We start from the raw sequence: 24,549 nt of genomic DNA, 5'->3' as shown, positions 1-24,549 counted from the left end.
GAAAATATATAATTTTAAATCATTTATGAATGATTACTAATTACAGAATTTATGGATACAGTCATATAATCAATGTAGTTCATCCATCGATATTATTTAACTAGAGATTTAGCGAATTTTTATCACTACACGAATTTTTATAAAAATTATGAGAGCAACTTTATTTTCAGGAAAACCTAAGGTAAGAGCAAAAAAAATATATATATATAAATAAATGAAAAATAGCCACAATTTTGACGATGATTTTTAAATTTGATGTCATTTGAAAGAAAACTAAATTTTCCAATTTAAATTATTAAACACCGAGACATCGAATTTTTGAATTACTTCCGAAAGATTGTTTTTCAATTGCTTTTTTTAACTTAACTTATATTAAAAACAAACTTGTTTTTTATTAAAAGAAATATGTTTGAAATTTAACCCCATCTTAATTAAATCAAGGAATAAAATTCAATGGTTTTAGATAAATATAAGTTATTGAAAAATTCCATATTCGGGAAATGAAAAAATAAAAACGGAAAACTACGAGTGAAAAACATTGCTTGAAGTTATTTCCGGTTAAGAATCAATGTTTGACGCAACACAAGATGTTTACGAGACTAAGTGCATTTACTAAATCCAAATGTGGAGCAGAAAGGACATCACCTTAACTATTTCCTTTCCATAATAGTAAATTTAACAAGAATCTTAATGGTGAAATGTTGATTTTCGAATATTTGTCACCCAAAGAACCTCTTACCACGCACGAACAGTTAATGTTGACAGTGATGGATTTTGTTAGTCCACTAGTTTTGTTAGTTAGTTTTGTTAGTAACTTTATTTTCAGGAAAACCTAAAGCAAGTGTAAAAAAAATACATAGATAAATAAGTGAAAAATAGCCATATTTTTGACGACGATTTTTAAATTTGATGTCATTTGAAAGAAAACTAAATCTTCCAATTTAAATTATTAAACACCGAGACATTGAATTTTCAAATTACTTCCAAAAGATTGTTTTTCAATTGCTTTTTTAACCTAACTTATATTAAAAACAAACTTTTTTTTATTAAAAGAAATATGTTTGAAATTTAACCCCATCTTAGTTAAATCAAGGAATAAAATTCAATGGTTTTAAATAAATATAAGTTATTGAAAAATTCCATATTCGGGAAATGAAAAAATAAAAACGGAAAACTACGAGTGAAAAACATTGCTTGAAGTTATTTCCGGTTAAGAATCAATGTTTGACGCAACACAAGTTGTTTACGAGACTCCTCTAAGTGCATTTACTAAATCCAAATGTGGAGCAGAAAGGACATCTCCTTAACTAATTCCTTTCTATAATAGTAAATTTAACAGGATGGTGAAATGTTGATTTTCGAATATTTGTCACCCAAAGAACTAATAACTCTTACGACGCACGAGCAGTTAATGTTGACAGTGATGGATTTTGTTAGTCCACGGGACATTCGACGATATCCGACAATTTGATGCACAGGAGCTGAGGTTAAACTAAAGAAGATGAAAGCTCTGTAGCAGCAGTATCCCCTTTTGGCAAAGTGCCTTGTGACGATGGCTCGAAACTCCGGTTCAATCCTCCAGGTGCAGAGACGAAGTCTCTCCCCTCTTCTCGCTCTTAGGAACCCCAAAAATAGAACGAAAAAGAAGGTGGAAAAAGTGTGTATACCTCGGTTTCATCGTTAAGCATATCGTCGCACTTTTCAAAAACATTGACTTTTAGAGAGTGGCTTTTCCCCCTACACACACTATATCCATGTTTCTTGTGACCCTAGAGGTCGTTTATCCCTTTAATATTGATATTTTTATGATGAGTTAATGTTCGATTATGTGGTGATGAGTCTGAGAAGCATTTAGAACAACATTAGAATGTTTGAAGGGTGTTGTTGATACGGATGGCAAAAAAATTGGATAATTATGCCACGCACTGGTAAGGAAATGATTTTTACCGCTCTTAGAATACTGAAAATAATAGAAAAATAATATCGCTATGATTAATTTGGCGTTAATTTTTACTTTAAGAAAATCTAATGTGAAAATAAGTATTCAGTAGAAAATGCATTTCATTAATCTTATATCTAAACAAACTGTGCTTAATACATCGACTCCAATAATCAGTTTATTGCTTTAATTTCAGGAAAATTCATTTCAAAATGAAATATTTATTTTCGATTATTATTTTCTTTTAAATTTCAAACTCAACTAACTATAATAAACTTACTATAATAAACTTACTATAATAAACTTCCTCTGTAAATCTAAGCTTCCATTTTAATTTAATTACGTGCTTCAAACAATTAAATTTATTTAAGGAAAAAAAATTGTTCTCACTGATTAAATATGTATTAAATGAAACTACATTTTCATATGCTGATGTATTTCATAATTAAACTTATATATTTCAAGTTTTGACATTTTAGCTAAAGCTCAAGTCTTTAAATTTAAGAAAAATAAAAAAATATATAGAAGAAAATAATTTCATCAGCAAAAAAAAATATATTAATTGGATATGCATAAAAAATTACATTAAAATTTATTAAATTGCAGGTAAAATAAAAGTTTGATGCTCTAACTAAAGCAAATTATTTTATTGAAGTAATGTTAATTTAGAGCATAGAAACCGGTATTAGCCGACTAAATCTGTAACTAAAATTCCTCGTATCAGGTAACAGAACTATTTTATTTGAATTTGTAATTAATAATGAAGATAACAAAAAGATAAACATTGATAAATCATTCTTACGTTATAATCGAAGCATAGAAGTCTAAATGTTTGGATATTTTTGAAATTTTCTATTCACTTTTCATTAGGTTTTGAAATTGTTTATGAAAGTCAACTTAATGACTATAATGTGAATTTTTTTACATGGTAATAAACTCAGAAAAACAAGTAAATATTATTACAAACCCTTCAATCAATGCAAGAGTCAAAATTTATAATTAGTATATGATAATAAGCACTTTTTTAAAAATCATTCATTATATTTCTGCTTTAATTTTAATTCCAAATAAATATAAAACATAATCCAATTTTATATTCCAAATTAATATAAAATTTTATCAGATTTTTAATGTAAGGCCAAAAGAAATTGAAAAATTGGGGGAAAAAAATAAAAGGCGTGAAATAAAAAATCAAGATTTAAAGCAAAAGTTTAGTTATAATTTTGATCATGATGGAATCTGAAAATTACATAACGAGTGATAATCACAAAGAGTTAACTTTCACACCAGAATTAAAGAGAATAACAAAACTAAATGATTTTAAGGAAATTAAAATTGTTAAATCACCATCATGGCCATCTTCACCAGCTGTTTCAAGAAGTGATGTCAGGCAAGACATAACTTCACAGTTTTGGACACTCGGCAAGAAAGCTTTTGCTACCAAATCTGCTGGCGATGAAAATAGCGAATATTCTTTCCAACAAGAAATATCACGTCAACAAGCAATTAAAGAGATACATTCTATTCTGGCTGGTATGGATTTAGGAAAATATTATGTGAGAAAGCCAAGAAACACTAGGAACCATTCTTTAGATAGCATCCATCAACAACCCCTCCGACGCTGCCAATCTGTTCAGCCTCAAATGACATCAAGCTATAGTTCATTTGATGTATCTTTTCTTAGCAATATACCTTCCCCACCAAAAACTCAAACTATAATAGAGTTGTTAAATGAGACTTCGTTAGGTGAAAACGTAGTTTCACCTCAGGAGAAACAATACTCATTAGAGTTAACGCCAATTAAAAATTCGCGTAAATCAGTGAACCCCAAACTTAAGGAACTCACCGAAAAATTGAGATCTTCATCTGCACCGCCATCGCCACATAGAAAGCCGAAATACACTGTTCCTCAGTCAGCTCCTCCAACTAGTAACTTTTCATTTTGGACTGATTCTCTGTCCAATACGGAGAATACGTGGGGCATTATGAGTGATAAAGAAACGAAAAACAATTATTCTGAGGATGATTTTGAGAAAGACACTGAGACATGCACTAAATTGAAAAGTGTCCCGAAGTCATTGAAGAAAAAGACATCTTCTCTTAGTGGATGCGCCACTTTGCCTCGAACAAAGGGAATTGCTAACAAAGAAAACCATAATGAACCCAGAACTCTCGCAAGCCTTGATTTAAATATAAATTTTGATGTATTTAGAAACAATAGATCAAGTCTCGATGAAGATACCGGGCCATCAAAAGAATGTAAAGATAATTTCAAAGATTCTGATAAAAAAGAGCGACGAAAGGAGGAATGCAATCGAATTTCAAACGAAAACTTTCGTAAGTCATCTTACGAGGATAATTCAACAGGTCGCCGATCTCACTCCAGCAGTAGACGTAACAGCTTAAAAAATAACGTGGTTCATCATAGAGCTGATTTTGATCTTAATTTTGTTAAATACGGCTCATTAAATTCTCAAGACAAACGGGTCGAACGTAGAAAAAGTATAGGGAAGATTGATATACAGACAGACGACGAAGCAAAGCGGCGAACGATCTCTACTCAGGAATATACCAACGCAGAAGCTTCGGATAAATTACGATTAGAAATGTCTTCTGAAGTCAATGCAAATAACAGTTCTGAAGAAAACAAAAATTTTACCACTCAGTCTTACATTGTAGATGAAACAAAAAGTGTTCCTGTGTTACCAGCCACATCTTCGAACCCATTAGAAGAAGAAATCAGAACGATAGCGAAGTTGCTGAACGGGAAGGAAAGTCTTTTTCTTAAGTTGATTCAATCTTCAAGTTTGAAAGACGAAACTCAAACCGATGAAGTTACTACTGATAGGCCTTTCTCACCACCACTTTCGAATGAAAGGTACTGTTCAAGAGACATGACACCTCTTTTGAACAGGAAATCGGCAACACTTCCAAACACTGGAAGAAGTAGTCCGAACAGGTCTCGTTCCATGACTGTTTCGGGTACTGAATCAAGTAAAACCGAGATAGCAAGTCCACCCATGCAGCAAAAACGGTTTTACAAGAGGAGGCTTCGAGGACCGTACGGGGAAATGCTTGAACAAGAAATGAGCAAATCCGTAAACAAGCCTAGACCATCTTATGCCAAAGATTTAGATTTTCTGAAAGAACTTGCAAGTCAGGACTCGAGTTCCGAACCGCCGATTTCGAAATCTGAACCAACGAGATCGAGACCATTATTAAGATCTTCTAGTCATTCTTTGGATGAAACCCATACTGTTACTGTGGATGGCGTGCCTAAAAGGAAAACTAGCGCTAATTTACCTGTTATGAGTGATAGTGAAGGTGATAAAAATTTATGTGTTCCTGCAATACCTTTTACTGGTACTGTGTCAGAACCTACATTACACATACGGAGTCATAGTGATTCTGTTAAGACTTCTACATCATGGAATACGGATTTAATTCTAAACAAAGTTTTGAAGCAAAGCTCTCAACAGGTAAGTTCCTTTTCTTAACATTTTGTACTGTACACGTTACATGTATATATTAATCTGCTTGCATGCATTTGTTTCAAGTGTTTGTGTTTATAAAACAGATGAAAGTTTTTGCCGATAATATAACAATTCTAAGGTATGACACATTTACTTTTATAAAAGAGAGAAAAGCAGAAATAAGCATTTTCAAAATTATTGCAGATTTTGTTATGTTATAGCTAATTTCTTTACTGTTCCATTAATAAATATCACTCCAAAAAATTCCATAGAGTATTAGATACAAGGACAACTACATCCAATCCAGTATATCTCTGAAATAATATATACTTTTAGGAAGAAGAATGCATATTTTTATTTCTTAACTAATACAGAACTTATAGTAATGTTTGCTGGTCAAGGAAAATAATTATTTATTTTCTTAATCGTGATGTATTATGCTCATTTTATGTTATTGGTTCAGATTCTTTTTGACTTATGAAGTAGAATGAAGCTGATCTGAGCACTCAGATACTTATGAAAATATTCATTTCTTCATTTAGTGATTTATAGTCTTTTTCAGCCTAACAAAGAATCTTCTTTGATCATAAATTTAATGTTGCTTTCGGTAATTTTGCCGAAATCCGTGAAATTGCCATTACACAAATTATAATGCATTTTGGAAATTTGCATCAGCATGCATTTTTCCAAATTTACACTATATAGTTGTCAGATTGTTTTTAATTTTTATCAATATGTATGTTTGCGAACTAACGCTTATGATAAAAATAATAATAAAGCAAAATATATTTTGTGATTAACTGATATACTCACAAAACACTTAATTTTATCAGCAACTTCAATAACTTATCTTAATATAAATGAATTAGTAAAAATATCAAAAGCTACGTTAAATTTTTAATTACTAATCTTTGAATTAATACTTGGATTTAAATTAACATCTTAACTGGATTTAATTGTTAATCATTTTTATTTCATGCATAACTTAACTGACTGTACTTTTAAAAATGTACATTTGACTTACATGAAGAAAGATTAAACTTACATTCTCAGACATGCACGAAAAAAATGCTATTTAAGTGAAAATTCCTTAAACAGTCTATAAATGATAATTTTATTGACTTTTTAGGATTCTATGCTGATAAAATTAGTTGTGGTACGCGTAATTTTTTAATGTATCTTAAATTTTTCGTTAATTTTTCAATTTGCGATTTCTTTTACTTATTTATTATTATTATTATTTTTTGTACTTAAGAAGAATTTGACGATACAATGTATGCTACCTTTCAGAATAGAAATTTAAAACAAACAATTTGTCTACTTTCATGTTTTTTTAATTTTATTTTATTACAGTTTTAAACTAATAAAAAACCGGTTTTGATGATGCTAAAAGAATATTTTTGTAACATAAATTATACATAAACAAAAATATTTTTCCAAAATCTAAAAGCAGGAAAATTTATTATCCAAAATTACCTTTCAGAGGTTCTCATTGTAAAATTGTATCAACATAATTTTATCAAGATAATTAATAAATTATAATAAAAAATAATAAAAAAAGTATAACAAAAAATTCATAATTACAGAAAAATTAACATCTGAAAATTCTCATTGTAAAATTGTATCAACATAATTTTATCGAAAAAATTTATAAATTAAAATAAAAAAAATAAAAAAAGCATAACAAGAAAATTAATTAAAGAAAAATTAACATCCGAAAATTCGCACACCGCATAATGTAATGGATCATGTCCTTGTATTTCGCATAATTCAAAAAATAGCGCGGAATTGAAAAATACCTACCATCATTTTATTTGCGAAAATTTAATAAAAAGGATTTCGAACATATTTAGAATTTTCCCTCCCTGTCTCCACCCCTTCGACATCCGAGTTCGGTTGGGAGGAGAAGGGCCTCTTAACCTAAAGGTTTGTCATCCTTCCTCAAGATAAATATTAATTATTTATTCTGGCACAGGATAGCATGTTTGACTCGTATTTCCATTACACTTTTACATCACACAACTGTAATTATTACCTACATAGTTTGCTCTTCACTTAAAGCAATCGTCAAATTATGCAAACCCAGAAGGCATTGTTTGATTTCATAGTAACAATCTCTGCATCTCCCATTACCTAGTAAGAGATGCCAGTTGATTCCACGTAATGTTTGGTGATTGGTAGAGCACAGGCTTATTCATCAGATAACTCACATATTTATTATTAAATATGGACTGGGAAACGCCTTAATTTTTTGCCTATTAGTGCTTTTTGAAAATAAGGGAAAACATCAAAGTACTAGCAGTTATTTGATGTCAAATGAAGCGTAATATTTCTTTTTTCTCGCAAAACATCATACTTTTTTTACTGTTTTTAGATGCAAAGAAATTCATACTTATCCTATAACTAATTTCGTAAATTAACTCTTCCTAATTTGGTTGCTATTTTTAACCTTTTTTTTAATTATTTTTTATGTTCTTGTTAAGCCACAATTTTTATGTTAATAAAAAAGTTTAAAAGAAACTGTTTTTTTCAAATTGATGAATGGAAACGCTGACTGTTTAAACTTGTGGTCGAACTTGATTACCTCCAGATTAGCAAGACATCATCCAACGATGGCCTAAACTTATTTATAGTGTTTTATCCGCTTTTTAACAGCCATGGAAGGTATTTGACATAATTTTGAACCTTGTCAGATGACGCGGATAGCGTACTAATCTCCGCAAACTTCTACTACCCATCAATGGAGAAAACACTCTGCCACGAAAGATTTAAAGTGCATTTTCCTGGTAATTTATTTCCTGGTTAAGATTTAAAGTGCATGGTCATTTATTCCATGGCCAGGATTGAACTCATAACCAATAGCAAAGCTGATCATGCTTTTACTGACTGTGCCACTGGAACGAAAATAAAAAAAATATATTAAAAGCAGGGAAGACATTAAAATTTAAATTTGAAGAAAGCAAGAAAGAAATTTCATTAATGAACTATCAATATTGGTCATGAAAATAGATAAATTCATTTATATATATATATATTCTTAAGTTGATTCAATCTTCAAGTTTGAAAGACGAAACTCAAACCGATGAAGTTACTACTGATAGGCCTTTCTCACCACCACTTTCGAATGAAAGGTACTGTTCAAGAGACATGACACCTCTTTTGAACAGGAAATCGGCAACACTTCCAAACACTGGAAGAAGTAGTCCGAACAGGTCTCGTTCCATGACTGTTTCGGGTACTGAATCAAGTAAAACCGAGATAGCAAGTCCACCCATGCAGCAAAAACGGTTTTACAAGAGGAGGCTTCGAGGACCGTACGGGGAAATGCTTGAACAAGAAATGAGCAAATCCGTAAACAAGCCTAGACCATCTTATGCCAAAGATTTAGATTTTCTGAAAGAACTTGCAAGTCAGGACTCGAGTTCCGAACCGCCGATTTCGAAATCTGAACCAACGAGATCGAGACCATTATTAAGATCTTCTAGTCATTCTTTGGATGAAACCCATACTGTTACTGTGGATGGCGTGCCTAAAAGGAAAACTAGCGCTAATTTACCTGTTATGAGTGATAGTGAAGGTGATAAAAATTTATGTGTTCCTGCAATACCTTNCAACTGCTTCTTCTGCTTCTGGGCATATATATATATATATATATATATATATATTCTGCTTATCATCATCAGGGGCCACATGAATATATTATTAAATCAATCTAGTAACAATATTTTTTCAAAAATTGTAATATTCCTGCAATGAAACTGGCAGATGTTAAAAAATAGCATATAGATTTAGAACTTTATCTTTTAAGCAAATTTATTAACTTTATATATATAATATTTTTTAACTGGTATAAAAACTACTTAGAAAATTCCCTGAAACTTTTTAAGATACTCAACTCGGACATTTTTTATTAGCTGCCAAATACGATACACTACTAAATCATGAAAATAATATATAAAATTTTTTCGCGCATAAGCGTTATATGAGAACTACTTTAAATACTCATATCTTGCGCAGTTTTAAACGAATTTTTCTCAAATGTTAAAACAATAATTTTGAAATTAATTTAAAATTGCTCCAAAAATTTTGTTTAATTTTTTGAATAGTTTAACAGTTATAGCAAAAAAAAAAAAAAGATATGTAAAACGCTAACCAAAAAATAATGAGTTTTTTTTTATAAAAATGTCCATACCTCCATAAATATTTAAGCTAGGATTACGAAAAACCGAGCCGATTGCATAAAATAACCGAAATAACTGTCGCAAAATACAAATCTATTGCTACATTTTCTGACAGAGGGTGTTTAAAAACATTATTTTCCGTTTGTAATTTTTTGTCGGTCACTCAAACTTCGAAAAACTTTTAATTTTATTGATCTGTATGCGAAATCGAATGATCTAAACATGACTGAAGCTATAAGATAATTTTAAGAGTGTTTCTTAAGAAAGAGGCAAAATGCATTAGTATAGAATAGTTTCCATTATTTTGTCCACTCCCTGTAAATATTAATTTTAATATCTCCAGAATGTAGTTCTAGGCTCAAACAACAACAACAAAAATTATTAAAATAAATATCTAAGATTAAATATTTTATATAACCGATTTTGGCTTTTGAATAACACCAAGGAACAAATTTTTTTTTCTTTCTGTAACATGAGATTTTTTAACAGATCTTAAAAACTTTCGTATCGTTGATATGCAATGTTTTCTCACTCCAAGCTACAGTTTTATTAAATAACATTTTTGTTCCATTTTTTGTCAGAATATACAAGTTTGAAAACATTATAAATAACAGAGGATTATATCAATGTTGAGACAAACTTTTATATGAGTTAGGGCGCATGATCAGTATTAAAATTTCACAAAAACGTATGCTGGAAAATATCCTCATACACCGTTAGGGGCAATTCCCTATTATGAGCTGCTTCTTGGTTTGAGTCTAAACAGGCCATAATAGGGAATGCCCTTAGCCGATGGGTTCATTTAAAATCTTAAACTTGATGCTGTGCCCTAACTTTTGTAGAACTTTGTTGCAACATTTAAATGACCTCCTGTAATATAAAACGTTCTTAAATTCGTAAATTTTAATTAAAACAACTAAAAGGGTCATTTAAAAAATTTTAGCTTTCGGAGCAAAACTAATATCAGATTTGGAATCCCCACTTTCGAATTGAGCGAGATCAAGTATTTGTATAAATGCAACAAACATTTTTTTCAGAGACATATATTCTAAGTAGCATTTTCAACTGTACAGGACTTAAATAATTGTTAAAAACACCGATAAGCTAAAAGTTTTTAATTCTTGTTGTTGTTCCTTATCCTCCAACTGTCTGGCGGGGTCAGACAAGATCCAATAGGTTGTTGACCCTCAAAAAGTCGATGACAAGAAGTGGAGTAGCGTGTAAGTCCTCCTTGGAAAGGCCCAAGCAGTCAAGGATGTATATATTTTTTAATTCTGATTCTACTAATTTAAAAAATAGTGAAAAAGTCGGTTTGAAAGTAATTAAAATGATTACATAAGAACGAAAATCTTTATGATTGTTGTCTGGAATAAGTCTAGGAAATCGTTTACTTATCTTATTAAAGTACTATACTAGCAATACAAGAGTTTTCGAATTTAATGATCTTTAAAAGTATTATATAAGTTTTGTTAGGAATTTTTTGTCGAAAGGAATTTTCAAAAAAAACTCACGTTGAGTGGAACTAACTTTTAAAAATAGGAATAAAACATAACTTTCTCCACCCCGAAATTAGGTATTTATTTACTTTTATTTAAAATTAAACAATATGTAACTGTCTTCTGCTTTCTCTAACAATAAAAATTTTAACTCATTGATCTTATACGAATGGACAATATTGAATAAATAAAATAATTCCGAGAAGCTTATCATGTTGTTTTCAGCAAGCATCATTATAGTGTGTGCTACGTTTATGTATAAAGCTTTGTAGCATTTTTTTTTTAATTATAAAGCACATTTTAAAACGAATTTTAATTCAGCAAAGAACGACTCCATGTACTTTAAGTCGCCATTTTCTTACATTCCTTATTGAATAGTATACTGATAAAATACGTAAAATTTACCTGGTTTCTGACTTTATGGGAACAAAGCAAGTGATCATTTTCACCGAAGCACTTTCGTAATGTTTTATAATAGTAAAATTAATAATAAAACATGGTTTTCATTATTATGTGGTTTGATAGAAATGTGGTAACATTTTATAATTTTAACAGTACTAGTTTAGTTTGAGGTGACGTAACAATGTTCTCTGATAACCTCTATTATATACTAGAGCCCCTGAATTAGATAGGCCGACTTATCATCTATTTTTGGAGCAAAAAGCTAACATTAGCACAACTAACATAACGTTAACTTGCGAACTTGTTTGCTCCAATATTGCTTGATAGGTCAGCTCTAGTAAACTTTGATTTTTGTCAATTAATTGTTTTTTACTTACGCAAGCTATATGTTAACATCTTTTAACCTTTAAAACTACAAAAAATATGCATTTGTAAATATAAAAATGAATGCGCAAGTCTTAGTAAATCAGTAACTTAACTCTTACGCATAAGGGATCCCCCGCCGATTCTCAACCCTAGACGCATTTATTTATTTATATTTATATCTATTTATTTATTGCTACGCTCACATACGCAAGCTTGGTTGCTCATTACGAAGCATGGCTTACATGCCCTCCTTGTTAAGTCGAAATACAGATAGCGCAAGATAGAAAAAGACAATTACAAACATATAACCTTGGACAATGGAATTCCTTACCTCCACGCTACAATTGATGCATCTTTGTAATGTCTTTTAAACTGTCTGTTCTTCAACTTGACTAGTGACTCTAAACGTTGCTTTGCAATGGCCACGCAAAACCTGTATAAGTGTATGTAACAATAAATAAGTAAACAAATAATTGAAATAGTAATGCTTTCTTTCAAATTATTTTTATATCAGTCTCGGCTTTCCACCGAACCACTTTCAGCTGTTTAAAATGGTGGTATCGGGTTCGAATCAAAGCTTATAAATGGAGGCTTAACATTAAATGAATGAGTTACAGATACAGGCTTTATGCAAAGAATGATTAGTCTCTTGTCAAATTGCAGAACAGATTGCGCAAAACTGAGAAAAATATCACAAAGATATATAACCCGGCACCTCAACGTTTCAGAGAGTCTGCCATAGGGACAACAACCAGTGACAATTTGGACTGCCATCATACAGGGTTGTTTTACTTTTACCTCACTGTGTACTATTGCTATTCTGGTAACCGCTCTAAAGTGTAGATGTAGTGGGTTCGAATCAAGCTATAACACTGGATGTATATTCTTGCTGTATATATGTATATTCTTGCTCTTTTTCTTACATCCTTTTCCTCGCAAAATCGTGATATCTGTTTTTCATACTGAAAAGAGTTTTGTATTTACGCTATTTTGTATTTATCATACTGAAAAGAGTTTTGTATTAAGGGCTCTTTGTATTTACGAAGAAACACACAACACACATATTTATTTAACTAAATAAACATTTCCCACAGCCATGAAAGGGGAGAAAATACAGTTCTATAAGAAATGGATAAAACAGCTACCATAGTTTGATATATATGAGTTTAGTATCTTAAAAACACATTAATTAAACATTTGAAGTCACCTTTCATATCACTTCACCCCTTATTATAATTGAAAGATTATATTAGAATAAGAAATAATTTACAGCCATCTAACTTCTATCAACCATTTAAATAAACCGCCCTTTTAAATAAACCATCGAAGTGTAAGCAGGGAATTAACATTTTATTTAGCAAGAGGCATTAACATCAAAAGGTTGAAATTACCAAACAAACAGTAAAATGAGTCACAGGTCGTAGGAACATTTAAGTAATTTTATCGAAATACTTTAGATAATGGCATAAAAACGATTTATTTTGTAAAATTTACTTTTCAGTTTTGTATTTATTTCTAAATGCATGGCAATAGAAAATATAATTGTGAATACAATAATTTCCGTTAAACCGTTACTAGAGCTAACTGAAAAATTACTAAATGAATGGTCAAAATGCTGTATACTTTGTTTAACTTCCAGAATTATGGTTTCTCTTGCCAGATACATCTTAACCATACAAGTATGATAAATTTACCTGAATGTTTTTCTCCGTATATGAACAATATAATTTAATTTCTTTTACAATAACAAGTAAAGCTTATTTCTAAGTCTTGTTCATCTGGAGCATACGTAATACCATAAATCTTTTAAATTTGTTAGCTTTCTTCAACTCACATCATTATTATGAGTTCTACGTTTATGTGCATAGCTTTCCCCAGAAGTTTTTATAATACGAAGAGGCCATACTCGATCTACTTCCCAACCCCTATGATTTTTTTTCAGTCATCATTGTTTTTTTCTTCTTAAAAGTCATTTCCTTAAAAAACAAAGATCAATTTGTTCATAAAGAAAATAATTATTATATAATTTTACGAATCCAGTCTATATGTTAATCGTAACGAAACAAAAAATTACCTGGATCTGAAGAATAATCAGTTCAATTTGAAAAAAAAAAAATTGTATACAGAGAATGACATGTAATGAAAGGAAATGAAGTAATTTTACTCTTTAACCTCTTCCTTCTCGCTCCCGTGAAAATGACAGGGTGAGGTTTCGCCCTCTATTTCTCGCTCCCGTGATATTGACGGGCTGGAGTGTTCAGTAGTAACGCGCCAATAAGAATAAAACTAATTCATTTCTTTTGCCCTGCAAAAATTTATTTTTCATTTTACACACCAGATGGCAGTACCAGGATATTTTTTAAGGTATTTGTAGATATTTAGTTTATTTTAAACTATATTTCAGCACTAATCAAATACATAATGCAAATATAAAAGACAAAAAAAAATAGGAGCTTGTATGACCATTTTCTTGAAAATTAACCGATCGTTAAAGGGTTAACAGTAAGTAACTGTAACCTTTAATCCTTTATATAATTTTACATTGATCCCTCTTGCATTTCGCTTGTATGTTTTGTTAAAATTTCAGAAAAATAAAATTAATATTTTGAAACGTTTAATATCGCTCTATCATTATTACTCTTGACATCAATTCAAGCATTTAGCTTATAAAATGAAATAATAATTGAGAGAGATGAGGAAACTTAGCAACAATCGATAAGTAAATAGCAATCGATAAGAAAATCGATCTGTTTGCTTATCTCATCAAACTCCATGATTGCTTCTCTTTTATCATTGTTTTTTTTAAGTTGATAAAATATATTTTTGTTTATAAAATATATAAGTATTTTAATTGCATGTATAAGCGTTTTGTCAAGATATGCAATCATAATTAAATGAACAATTTAATATGTGGATCTGAAAAATAATCAACTGTACTTGAAGACAATTATTTGAATGTTTATTTTAATGACAATTGCGTGAATGCGTGACGCAATAGGAATAAATAATGTGAAGAAATATTTTTCTTGTTAAAATTACGTAAGAATAACTTTATATCATATTGTAGATACTGTCGTGTGCTTTGAATAAGGAAGCGCAAGACACAAAAATATGAAAATTAATCGAAGCAGTTTTCACTGAACAATAAATAAATTGTGAACAGCTCATTTTACATTCTATAAAAAAATCAAAAAAATTTATTCTTTTTTCCCTGCATTATACTCGAAAAAATATTTTGAAACTTATACCGAGGAAATATGCCAGGAAGCATTACATGTAGTTTTGTGTTCTTAGTTTTTTGTGCATATAGAAATAAAGTATGTTCCAGCGTGTTTTCAAAAATGCCTGAGTCAGTGAATTTCATTCGTATAAAAATAATAAAGCAAATAACTAAAATTGTTAAACGCTATATTTTCGAATATTTCTTACAAATGTATTTAAACTACCTTGGGAAATTATTTCGAAATGATTCTTTTAAAACTTCCCTTCTATTTATTACTTCTTAAAAATTCAAACTTCTGAAAAACATTTTAATAGTCATTTTAAACACAAACTTTTAAAAATTACAAAAAAAAGAATTAAAATTTTTTTATAATTTAGAAACAATTTAGGATACTGTCAGTGGGATGCAATCATCTTTTTATAAAAATGTTACACAAGAAATAGCATTTAAATAATTTAAGAGATATTGGGAAAGTTTTCCTAACATTAGTTTCTGAAAAATATTTTTAAGAATATGAAGAAAAAAATTTTTTGCTTAAGGGCGAATGGAACGAACATCTTATTGAACATCTTTTACTGTATTTATTGCTATTTTCATATTGCCTTTTATTTAACACTCTTTCCTATAGTAATTTTTATCTCCATATCACCTACTGTTGAACAAACCTTTCTGAAGCAATCTTTATTTTCACATGTTTGATATTAAACACCATTTAGATAGTTAGATTTTATTGTCCTATCACATTCAATTAAACATCCTTTACTGAAGTAGTCTTTATTTTTTTTTTATCACAGGCCTATTGAGCATCTTTTACTGAAGTATTTTTATTTCCATGTCACCTTGCATTGAACTCCCTTTACTGCAGTGATATTTATTTTCCTCTATAACTATAAAATGTAGTCAAGCTAAAATTCCACGAGACATATGGTTGACATTCAGGATACTTTCCTAGATAAGAAATTGATATAAATCTTGCTGATAACCAAAATGACTACTTTCACAAAATATTTCCAGTTTTGAGTAGATAAGTCCATTTCATAATTTTGAATGCCAAGTAATTTAGTTGCCGCCAAATAATCAACAAGATAACTCATTAGGTGCATATATTATTTAATAGGGATGTTTCATTTCAACCATTTACCATTCTCATCTTAATTGTATTTGGGCACCTTGCCACTTTTTTTTCAACAACCCACACTTTTGTTTGAAATGAGTGGGCAGTTCTTAGAAAATCTTGCGAATGAAATGGGAAAAATAATCTTTTGCACAAATAGGAGAATGTCATATGACATAAGCACAATTTTCTGTTTTATTCCTCACTATAATAGTGCTGATTCTTGCCGATTTTTCTCATATTGTCCCATAGTCACTTCAGACAGACTCTTAAATTTTTATAGTCGAAAATTATAAATTCGTTAAAAGATTAAAAAACGAGAAAATTTAATTTTTCTTCCTAAACTCTTCCCCTAAAAAAACACATTTGACTTATAATCAATAATTTGTCTAGCTTTATTTTTTATAAGCTATTTGATATTAATGTCACATATGTTCTGAAGAGAATTCGCTTATCAGATTAAGCAGTGATAAGAGCACAGTTAAAAGTGGAATATTTTCAAGATACATATTTATAAAATAATAGCTTCGAATTGTCTGTTTAATAAATAATGCTCGTTATCACGCAAAAAATATTTTATACCTATAAGTTCTTGTTTACAAATAAATAACAGTATAGTGAGTGGTTTGAAAAGAGTTTAGTGTTTTTTCTTGCTAAAAACTGGCATCATTTTTCTGCATCACATGCAAAAAAGTAATGAAATATTGTTTTTCAAGATTAAGTGTTCTTTTTAAAGATGGCAAATGTATTGCTATTATAAAACAAGTTTGGATTGTTGGATATAATACAAATTTAATTTCGATGATAGTTGCAGGTTGCAACTTTAGTTGGAATTGTCTCTACCGGCTTGTCCAAGAAACACGCATACTATCGGGCACAAGCCTCGTGCGGGATTTCGGGTCTTGTACTGCTGATTCCTCGTGCTGCTCTGATATTTGTCATCCTTAATCCAATATATATATATATATATATATATATATAAAAATTTGACAAAAAAAGTNAAAAAGGTGCGCATGAAAGTGCAAAAATTTCACCTATCTCATTTCAGTAGACGCACATCCAGACTCGCAAGTATTTCATCAAACAAGTAAAATCATTGGCTGTTTCATACGCTATTGATCGAAGGAACGCTGAATTGGATTGTGGTTGAATTAATGGTGAAAACGTTGAAAAGAACAATGTGAAAAACACGCTTTTGCATAATACGTTCCGAAAATCAACATGGTAAAGAAAAAAAAACTCATTTTCGAAAAGGGAAAATTAAGCACTTTTCAAAAACACCCAATGAAAAAAGCACCTTTAAGGGCTTTCAAAAAACGAAAATCGAAAAAAAGCACCTTTAAGCACTTTTTAGAAATACTACGCACCATGGGTGCAATGAGTAAAAGCACAAGTGAGAGAAAAATGAATGGAAGGTAGTAAATTTAAAGAATGCAAGAAAAGGACGTCCGTCTGGAAGCCAGACTGCAGCTTCAAAACAGAAGCATGCTAATGCTTCTACGAAATAAAGTTCTTTCACTTGCTTTTGTTCTTTTGGCAGGATGCTCCGCTTTCTTTAACTGTAAGTTTATAGCATGTGAAAGTTACACAAATAAAGGGGAGGAACATAACATTTTTACATTCAGGATGTTTATAGGGAACTCAGCTGAAGGCAACTTCATTATTTTTGCATTTGAAAAGTCGATGCTGGGAATTTGAAGATGCCTGCATTATGATGTAATATGATTCTCCAGACATAAACATGATATTTTTGGGCTGATCTAGACGGGGTCTAATGTTTGATAAAGGTAGTTGTCTTGATTCATAAAGAAAGAAGAAGAGGATTAGTAAAAGATAGAATATAAAAACCAGTTTCAAATTGTTTGGCGAGCACATTTTTGCTTCCTATTGCTCATTTTTTTGTTTGAGTGTGCGTTTGCTTTTTTAGTGCCTTGTTATCTTCGATAATTCTTTGTTATATTTTTCAGTTACATTTTTTTATATTTTTTCTAACTAATTATATTTAATAGCTTTTTAACCATTTAAATTTTATAGATTGCTTTCTAATTATTTAAATTTTGTTAATTTTTTTGGAATTTTTGTGGATTGTTTTGAACAATAATGCCTGCTGTTAAGAGGAAAAGCTGTGCTGCCCGTTTCACTCGTTTCTTTCTTTTTTTTAAGAAGGCTTTAATATTACTTTTACTACACTTTTTAAATAATAATAAATCAACACATACCATCAGCAGAATATTTTTCAATAGCCTCAGACAACGTCAAGAAATTTCCAGTTGATTTAGACATCTATTGTATTAAAAAAGAAGCACTACTAAGTTAAAATGCACAATGAGTTTTGAAAGTATATATATATATATATATTTAAATATTAAATATAAATATTTAATATTTAAATATTTTTTTTTATACTATTTGTTTTTCAAATACCTTTCAAAGTGTTACAAAAATATGTAAATTTCCCCTTTTTACTAACATTAATTATCGACAATGTGATGGTTATTGTTGCAATCCCTTTTGAGATAAAACTCTTTAAACTTTAAGACTTTTCCAAAAAATAATTAGATTCTAAATTTTATTAAGTTGTTTTTATTTGATATTCACTGAAAATTAAACTTCATAAAGTTTATCACAATAATGATTTTTGAAGCATTAAATAGTTAGGTATAAATTCTGAATGGTTTGAAGAATTTTTAAATTGCTTTCTATTTCTTAAAAAAAAATTTGAACTTTTTTTTTGCAAATTCATAAAGTCAAGGTAGAAGAGATATTGCTGATGAATCACTATCGGTTTTTCCAAAAAACCGATAGTGGAAGAGGCCTGAAGAAATCACCAGCGTCGATGAATCTCTTTTCTTGTTACTATTTTTATTTGCAAGAAAAATTTTGAGTTTAGCTTATAACACCATTTCTACTTCAAACAAAATTTAAGCCGAAAAGGAGAAGCTTGATTGATTTCTTTATAATTTTTGATGTTATGTAACAGCTACGACTCTATCCCAGTTTGAGAATAGAACCCCGAACCTGTGGTAAAAGAGGGCAAAGCGCTACCATTCAGCAACCGGGGGTCTTTACAACAGAAAAAAATTGTGTTGTTAAAAAAAAATTATGGGGTCCAGCAAACAAAGTAGAAAAAGCAAAGTTAAAAAAAACAAAGAAAAAAAAATATGGGGTCCAAAGTAAACAAAGTTAAAAAAAAATTATGTAGCAAAGTGAAAACAAATTATGGAACAAAATAAAAAAAGAAAAATATGGGGTCCAAATTGCGCACAAGCATAATTTGCTGTTTTTACTTATATAATTAACATTTTTGCTTGAAATATTTTATGAACTAGATATTTTGTTCTCAAAACAATGTTTTACAACATTTGTAATCATTAATGTTTGACATCGATGATTAAAAAAATCTCTCTGAAATCTTCCTGAAACTTCAGATTCTTGCTCTTAGTCGCAAACGAAATAAATTATTAAAATTAATTTTTTCTCTGTCTTGTTTTAACATTTAAAGAACACTTTCTGAAAAATTACTATTTATTTATTTTTCTAAATTTTTCTTCCGAAACTTTTTCTAATCAGATTTTCTAGACTCTTTACAAAGTTAAATAAATATTTAGAAATCAGTCAGAAATAAGCAAAATATTGAAATAGCTTGAGAAAAAAACTATACAGTCATTATTAATTTACGTTTAGTTCTTATTGGAAAGCAAATTAGAGTTATAAGCAAATTACAAACCTTTTACAAGATAACCAATGATTTTTTTTAATTCTTGTTGCTTTTATTTCTTTTGCTTGTTTGTTATATTCTTTATGTTCAAAAGATAAAATAAGATTATGCTACTAAAAAAATCCGCCTACTAATAAACTAAATTACAAAATATATAGTTTTTTAAAGTAATGTAATGATTTCGTAATTAGATAAAGTGGGTTGAGACGTTGGTTTTGAAGTGAAAAAGAATAAAATAAATACTTAGAAAAACACTATCATAAAATCAATAGTTTGCATATGAATAAAAATGATTAATTTTGGTTTGATGTTAAAAAAATTATCTCGTGTTTCCAGTTTGTTTATCAAAAAAGAAAATTTAAAGTTACTTTTTAGTCATATTTCAGGGTGGCTCTAACTAGGAAAAATTCTAAACATTTTTAGCAAGGGAATAAATAAACAAATTGAAATATATTTGAGCACTGTTGATAATATATTTGACCTGCAAATGATGAGAATGGTAAAGGGACTCACTTGGCTAGGAGAACGGTAAAATTTACTATACTTTTGTAGACAACAGTGATGCTCAATTAATTTAGGTAATAGTTACTAATTGAAGAAAAAAAATAAGTTATCAACTAAAAAGCAAAATTGTCAGAGAAAAGGTACTTATTGGTTCAGAAAAACCTCGTACTTTTACTGACACCAATAATGATTAATTAGTTTTTATAATTGGTACTGACTGAAAGACAAAAAAAGTTTTGTAGTAAAACAAAATCAACGGAGAAATTGTCCTTATTTGCTTAGGTGAAACTATACAAATCTCTATACCATTACAGGTACCAATGTTGGTAACAGGTACTTTTGTTACTATGATAATTGATGTAATTCTCATACATATACAGTGGAAAGAGTTTTTATACTGGACCTCGAATGGTGGATAGGATATATACAGGAGAAAATTGCTTGATAGTGATAAATTTTGAATAGCGCGAGTTGATCTCGAGCAAAAGCATCATGTCAAAAGATACTGAATACATTATGATGAAATGATTATGAATTTATTATGATGGGAGAGAGAACTAAGAGCGTGATTTTTAACTTAATCATGTAAAACCATCAGCAAGGGGAAAAAATAACAAAAGAAAAGAACATTGGAATTATTTTAGCTTTATTAACTGCTGTAATAATGTTAAAAGTTGATAAGTGGGAGTTTTATTTCTGAGAGTGTAGGGAAGAGTGGGGTCAATTGTAACATTTTTTACTTAACTATTTTTAACTAACAAAAAATCCAATATATTATTAGTATTAATTGACAGACGAATAAAGTAGACTATCCTCTACTAGAAAATAAATATATACCTTATTTTAAATGTTATTATATTAGTTATTAACAATTTTTGACAGTCGTGCACTTGTTACAATTGTCCCCACTTACGGGGTCAATTGTAACAGTTCATAAATTCAACTAAAACATAGTTAATTATACATATTATCATAGTTGTGATATATTTTTTTATTGATCAAAATAGTAGTGATATTTTAGGAGTAAAAATAATAATGAGCAGAGACCTAAAGGGTTAAACTTTTAACTTTAAGGGGTTAAAAATTTTAATTTATGCTGTGAAAGGTGACAAATAAAATAATGCACATGCAACATAATATAAATGATATAGGAAACTATTGGTGGTTCTTAAAGAGTTAAGTAATGGTTTGTAAACATAAGATTATTTATTTTCAGCTGTTACAATCGTCCCTTTACTTATTGTTACAATTGTCCCCAAGACGCCATTTCAGCTTCATTTGTTAAAAACAATGCTAGTTAATTAGCAAAACTAATTTTTTTTTTATTGAAATGTTAATTAAGGTGTCCACTTACATATTCGGTTACTAATTTTTATTTGTTTAAACAAAATTACTTTGTTACAATATAATATTCTAATACCAAAAAAAGTACTTGCGTGGCGTGAAAATATCTTTTGTGATGTAACTCTTTCAAAAGTACATAAAAATGGTTGCCATCAGGGGTGTACATGTAGATTTATTAAATACACCTTGTGCGCCACCTAGGAACCAAATCTAGAACCCGACACTCGAAATTTTTGCTCTGTTACAATCGTACCCTGTTACAATTGACCCCACTCTCCCCTACTGCTAAAACGTTGAAATCAGTTATTCTATAGATTATTTAACTAATGTGCAGATCATCAGTCTTTGAGCTTTAGCGGTAATGTATTGCTAATTTGACTTATAGTGAGAGGAACCTCTAAACAGATCTCTGTTCTGGGGAATTTCAAAATATTAAATCAATGGAAAGAGTAACAAATAATAATTAAAAAATATGGAAATAATAAACTTAATGCCAATTTATTGAATAATTTGTAGCTTGGCTAAAGAAGGAGATGGGTAGATATTGCGAAGGTTTGATAGCCAAAATAATGATTATAAAATATTAGTGAGATTAATTGTCTTCAACAATTAAAACCGTGGATCCGCGATGGCTCAGTCCATAGTGTTCACCTTCCAATGAGGTGAACCGGGGTTCGATCCCGGCGATGGCTGGTCGATACGAATTCCGCATCCGGCTTGCACCGACCACAGTGCTGATTTGAAATATAATCAGTGGTAGACGGATCATGGGTTAGAGTCCTCTTGCCGTCAGGCTAACCATGGGAGGTTCTCGTGGTCTGCCTCTACAAATGCGGGTTGGTTCTATCAAAAAGTCCTCCACTAAGGCAATTTTCCCCCAATACTTAATCCAGGAGTTCCTTTGTCTTCTGGATTGGGTTCAGAATTACAAGGCAACGGAGTTGAACATTAGTAGTCTTAAACCCCAAAATTGGGTCGGCTGTTCAACGATGGTTATAAAATAAAAAAATTAAAATCTTGGTTGCGACAAAGATTGACTGATTCAAATTAGTATTGTGAAAACTATGCAATGCAAAGGCAGCGAGAAATAGCAAGATTGAAGTTATTTAATAAGTTCCACAAATCAGGGGAAAATGTTTAGGATAGGATAAATAAATGAAAAAGTGCGGGTAATACGATTTCGTCTTAATTCACCAAAAAGGAACATAAAATAGTAACACAAGAAGCACTTAGTTCTGAAAATTATATACTGTTTATTCAAATCAAAAATATTTTTTTTAAAAATTTGTTATAATTATTTTTTCTTAGAAACACTAGTTCCAACACCCACTTATTTATTTAAAATATTAATTTCAAATAATTCTATACTTTCTATTTCATTTAACGTAAGTGTATATATATATATTTGATCTCTTTTTCTTAGATTTAAAAATCATGACAAGCAAATTTTTGTATAGCATTCGATGCATAAAATGTCTTTGGATTAAAAATATTTATTTAAATCAATGGATCTCGAAGCCCTTTAGGATACATTTTTAAGCTCAAGAAAAGACTCTGTTAAAAATCAAGTTTTCAGAATATAAAAGACAGAAGAAAAATAATACAGTGTTGAGAAGATATTCTCAATTCAAAGAGTTTCACACCCACGTCTACAAAAGCCTTTGATAGAATATCATAAGATATTTTAAGCCGATTTCGTTAAAATTTCGAATTATATTCCGCAGATGCTTTATACTCGAATAATTATTTTCAAAAAAAAATTTGTATTTCCTTATTTTCCAATGCAAATAAATCCTTAGATTGAAAGATTCTTTAAAATTCTTTCAGTGTACTTTTCGGAGCTTTTTTTAAGGAAACAAACACAATTTAAATATCTTCTAGCGAAGCTTTAATCGTAAAATTCATGTTATGAAAAAATTGTCTAACCCATTAAAATTAATAAACTCACAATTTTAGTACTTGAATATTATAAGTTCTTTTTTTTAAAAAAAGTAAAAAATAAGGCAATAAATTACGACTTAGTTAAAAAAAAACTTACAACTAAGGAGAAATTTTCTCCTTTTGGTCGCTTTCTTCACCAACCACTGTTACTGTTTCACATTCAGCTTTGTTTTTTCCCATTAAAATGCTTTCCCAAAAAACAACCAGTATTTTTTAATGAAATGTCATTTTAAAAATTACTTTAATTTTACGACGAACATTTTGTCAATCAATTAGTCAATACATTCTTTATTTTTCTGGAAGAGATCGACTTTAAGGAAAAATTAGCGACTGCGAAGCAATCATCGGGATTGGTAAGCAGAGCGAGCATATGGAGGCCCCTCCTAGTTATGTAAAAAAGAAATAATGATCAGAAAAAGTTATAACATTTCATATTTTACCAAAAATTCTATAAATTCGCCTTCAAGATGCCAAGATAGTTTATTAAATAAAGGTTTTCGCACTTGCAAAAAAATGTTATTATGCGATTACGAGGGTTGCTATTTATATTTCCGGCCTAATAATGAAAAAACAAATATGTAGGATCGAAATTGGTTTTATTGCTTTTCAAAATATTCTCCATGATGATCAATACACTTTTGCATGCGTTTGAACCAATTTTCAAAGCACTTTTTCCAGTCCGATTGAGGTAACTCTAAAACATGCGTTTTGAATGCATCAACCGCTTCTTCGGGGGTCGAAAATCGTTGTCCACGTAATTTATTTTTGATGTGTGGGAATAAGAAGAAGTCATTGGGTGCCAAATCAGGGCTGTACGGCGGATGACCCATCAGTTCGATCTTTCGCTC

The 24,549-nt window shown here is 29.8% G+C and overlaps 1 protein-coding gene across 1 annotated transcript in view; it reads left to right on the top strand.

Annotated features, from left to right (window-relative positions):
• Positions 1 to 1,669: 1,669 nt before the first annotated feature.
• Positions 1,670 to 24,549, top strand: part of LOC107455669 (rho guanine nucleotide exchange factor 17-like) — a 271,527-nt gene continuing 248,647 nt past the window's right edge. Inside the window, exon 1 of the mRNA XM_043057607.2 lies at positions 1,670 to 5,418. Within this exon, the coding sequence (XP_042913541.1) occupies positions 3,169 to 5,418 (2,250 nt within the window). The 5' untranslated portion in view covers positions 1,670 to 3,168. The remainder of the gene's footprint in view (positions 5,419 to 24,549) is intronic.

This window comes from Parasteatoda tepidariorum, chromosome 7 (genome assembly GCF_043381705.1).
Source record: "Parasteatoda tepidariorum isolate YZ-2023 chromosome 7, CAS_Ptep_4.0, whole genome shotgun sequence".
In the NCBI taxonomy this organism is placed as follows: Eukaryota; Metazoa; Arthropoda; class Arachnida; order Araneae; family Theridiidae; genus Parasteatoda; species Parasteatoda tepidariorum.
Note: the sequence above shows the minus strand (reverse complement) of the source record. Positions and strands in the feature narration are given on the sequence as shown.